Source organism: Microtus ochrogaster, chromosome 7, assembly GCF_000317375.1.
Source record: "Microtus ochrogaster isolate Prairie Vole_2 chromosome 7, MicOch1.0, whole genome shotgun sequence".
Lineage (NCBI taxonomy): Eukaryota > Metazoa > Chordata > Mammalia > Rodentia > Cricetidae > Microtus > Microtus ochrogaster.
This window is the reverse complement of record NC_022014.1, coordinates 79,927,114-79,930,567: the sequence shown is the minus strand read 5'-3', so window position 1 is coordinate 79,930,567 and position 3,454 is coordinate 79,927,114. Positions and strand designations below refer to the sequence as shown.

Here is a 3,454-nt window from a genome sequence, read left to right as displayed (position 1 = left end):
CGAGACCAGCCTGGTCTACAGAGCTAGTTCCAGGACAGGCTCCAAAGCCACAGAGAAACCCTGTCTCGAAAAACCAAAAAAATAAAAAATAAAAAAATAAAACAGATAGATTAATATATAAATAAATAAGGCCAGCCAGAGTTACATAGTGAGACTGTCTCTCTGAAAATGCAAAGAAAAAGAAGCATGCCCTACTTATACATACAAGACGGAAAGAGCCAGCAGGACAAACTTAGAACATTCTTAGAGAACAGACAGACAATGCTGAGGCTTCCAGCCTCGCTCGGCCTCTGACCCAGCAAACCACAAGGCACCTGCCAGTGTCCAAGTTGTCTAGTATCTCAGCAGTGGTTAAAGCCAGGGTCACAGAGGCCCAGTGTCACCTTCCTACCTACATGGGGTGAGAGCCACAGAGGCTCTCCTAGCCCTGAGCTAAAAGATGCTGAATTCTTGGATGTAGGTTATTGGGGAGGGGCACACGCTGAAGCCGGGCTGGGTGCTACAGGCTCTAATCGCCTCATTAGCAAGAGGATCAGAAGTTCAAGGTTATCCTGCGTTACTCTGTGAGCACAAGGCCAGGCAGCAGCTAAGGCTACCAGAGAAGAGGAAGAGGAAGAGAATTGCATGCCCATCTCCAGCTACAAACCCAGAGGACTACATTCCTCTGGGTTTGTAGCTGGGTTTCATTCTTTCTGCCTCGACAGCATAAACATCCAAACGCTTAAGAAGAAACTGCAAGCTGAGGTCAGGTGGTGGTGTCGCAAGCCTTTAACCCCAGCTCTCAGGAGGCCGATCTCCTGAGTTCGGGCCCAGCCTGGTCTACAGGGTAAGTTTCAGGACAGCCAGGGCTAGAGAGAAACCCTGTCTTGAAAAACCAACAACAACAAAAAGAGTTCCACATTAAGGACCCAATGTTTCAACAACTACCGTACTGTTTAGGATCAGAATGACTGACAGACTTGCATGCTTATTGAACAGGGAGCACTATGCTGTCTTCATTTCCATCATCTTAGCAAAGAAACTGGACTCATTAAAAAAAAAAATCTACCATCACATTTTGGGGATCGAGGCAAGACCACCATCCCTGGTCTATCATTTTTCACTGCCACATTTTAAATTTTATGTGTAAGGGTGTAGTCCTGTGTGGAAGTCACGTGACAACCTCCAAGCTTTGGTTCTCTCCTTCCACCAAGTAGATTCTGGGGATTTATTTGAACAGCCTTGGAGGCAAGGGTGGCCCTATCGGGCTGGCCCTCAGGTCAGAAAAGAGCCAGATTTGGCACAATCACTGCTTCTCAGAGATTTGAATAAAATCAGATGTTAGAGCACTTCATTGCTGGCTTTCCTGAAGAGATGGACGGAACTACGACATGCACAGTCAAATCATGCACACGGTACAATACCTGGTATATCCACTGCCATGAAAATCTGTGCTATTTAAGCTCCTGATGACAGTTTGCTGTGTGGAAGATAAAACAATCAACGAAGACGCCTTGCCACCTCCCTCCCCCTTGCAAAGCCTAACTTCTCGGAACGTGTTAGGATCCCCAGTGCTCTCTCACGGACGGGGAAACGGCAACCAGATAGATGTACCTGCACTGGGTTTTGGTGCCCCAACCACCCAAGCACTAAATTCAGCGTTTAACGCGGACGAGAATTAAAGTAATTATGGCCAGTATTCAAACTCCAAGCCGCGTCTGAGTCATAAACGCCAGTGTTTAACATGAAACCAAACCAAATCATAGAGAACAAGGAAGGGTACGTTGAAAAACAGGAGGAGCAATCTTGGCGTGGTAGCGGACATCAACGTTTATTGTCACCAACCGGAGGGCATTGTGATATAGGCATTTCAAAGGAGAGAGGACAAGTTCCAACTCACCGCTACATTTCCACAAGTTTGAAAGGCGGTGAACATAAACATAAAGGCAACTCCTAAAATAACGATGTTGAAAAGCTTTTTAGATTCCGGGGACATTTTGGCTCCGCTTGGTCGGGGATCAGCAGCGACCCAGGGCAGTCAGTCACCTCTCTTCCTCCAGCCGAACCCCCTGACAGTCCTGAGGAAAGAAACGAGATGAGAGAGCCAGGCAAGCCAGACTGCCGATTTCCAGTCCTCGGGAGGGAATCGCGGGCTCTGAGGAAGCTCTCCCCACCCGCACGGTCAGGACACTCCAGGGACGTGACCGAGTGGAGAGGAGACCCGGGGCCCCGCAACGCTGCAACTCCAAGTTCCAACGAGGGGGATCAGGGGCAAGGACGGGCAGCGCAAGTTGCTGGGCCCGCCCTCCCGGCCTGACTCACAGAAGATCACGAGACCGGTCAGCTGACCGCAGGGTAGGCGCAGCACCCGCCGGGAAATGTAGTCCCTGGTGGCGGGGAATACGCCTGCGCACGGGGGCGAGCGCGTGTCTCGGCCCGTGGGGGCGAGTGGGCCCGAGTTCCCCGAGCTAAAGACAGGGACGGCGGGAAGTGGGGGGAATCTGAGGTGGCCGGGGACACAGAGGCAAATGGGAACAGGAGCACCCCTGTGATCGAGGAGGGGCGGAGGGCTGGGCAGAAAGGCGCGTGGAGCTCGGGCATTGGCGTGGGGAGGAAGGCGGGGTCCGCCGGGCTGCGCTTCCTCTTCCTCCCTGGGGGGGGGGCTCAGTGCTATCCCCTTCCCTCTCCTCCCCCCGGGGCCTCGCCGGCGGAAAGAGCATTTGGCGGGCTTTCTAACTGCCTGCGCGGGCCGCTCCCCCTCCCCGCCGCAGTGACTGCGCGCTTTCTGCCCTCCCGCTACGCTCTGCGCAGGCGCGCGCGGTCGGGGGCGGGGCGCGCGGCCGCGACGTTACGGAACGGGACGGGACGAGCCAATCAGGAGATTCATTTCCGGGTGGCGCGGGCGCCATTTTGTGAGGGTGGCTATAAAGTCGGCCCGGCGCCTGCCCTCCCGTTCAGTTGCTGCTGGGAGCGTGTTGGGTGAGTCCGTTCTGCGCTTACCTCGCAGCTTCCCCACGCGGACTCACTGCCGACAGAGGCGCGGCCCGCCGCCGCCGCCACGGCCAGAAGAGGCCGCGGATCCTGCTGAGGGCGAGGGCCCGCTTGCAGCTTCGCAGCCATGAGCTACGGCCGCCCGCCTCCCGATGTGGAGGGCATGACCTCCCTCAAGGTGGACAACCTGACTTACCGCACCTCGCCCGACACGCTAAGGCGCGTCTTCGAGAAGTACGGCCGCGTCGGCGACGTGTACATCCCGCGGGACCGCTACACCAAGGAGTCGCGCGGCTTCGCCTTCGTCCGCTTCCACGACAAGCGCGACGCCGAAGACGCCATGGATGCCATGGATGGGGCGGTACTGGACGGCCGCGAGCTGCGGGTGCAGATGGCTCGCTACGGCCGCCCGCCCGACTCGCACCACAGCCGCCGGGGCCCGCCACCGCGGAGGTATGGCGGCGGCGGCTACGGACGGCGGAGC

At 56.1% G+C, this 3,454-nt stretch overlaps 2 protein-coding genes across 7 annotated transcripts in view; one reads left to right on the top strand and one right to left on the bottom strand.

Annotated features, from left to right (window-relative positions):
* The window catches only part of Mfsd11 (major facilitator superfamily domain containing 11), a 22,321-nt gene extending 19,456 nt beyond the window's left edge, over nt 1–2,865 (bottom strand). The window contains exons 1-3 of one of the 3 annotated variants that reach the window (XM_026780911.1): nt 2,302–2,865; nt 1,880–2,057; nt 1,404–1,459 (exon numbers count right to left, since the gene is read on the bottom strand). In XM_026780911.1, the coding sequence (XP_026636712.1) occupies nt 1,404–1,459; nt 1,880–1,975 (152 nt within the window). In that variant the 5' untranslated portion in view covers nt 1,976–2,057; nt 2,302–2,865. The other 2 variants (XM_026780910.1, XM_005350786.2) reach the window with 2 other exon arrangements.
* Nucleotides 2,866–2,938: 73 nt separating this feature from the next.
* The window catches only part of Srsf2 (serine and arginine rich splicing factor 2), a 3,162-nt gene continuing 2,646 nt past the window's right edge, over nt 2,939–3,454 (top strand). For 2 of the 4 annotated variants that reach the window (XR_003377166.1, XM_026780919.1), the window contains exon 1: nt 2,941–3,453. Coding sequence is in view for 1 of the 4 variants with exons in the window: in XM_026780919.1 (XP_026636720.1) it covers nt 3,098–3,453 (356 nt within the window). In the remaining 3 variants the exon portion in view is untranslated. Of the gene's footprint in view, nt 3,454 lies in introns of all 4 variants that reach the window. The other 2 variants (XR_003377168.1, XR_003377167.1) reach the window with 2 other exon arrangements.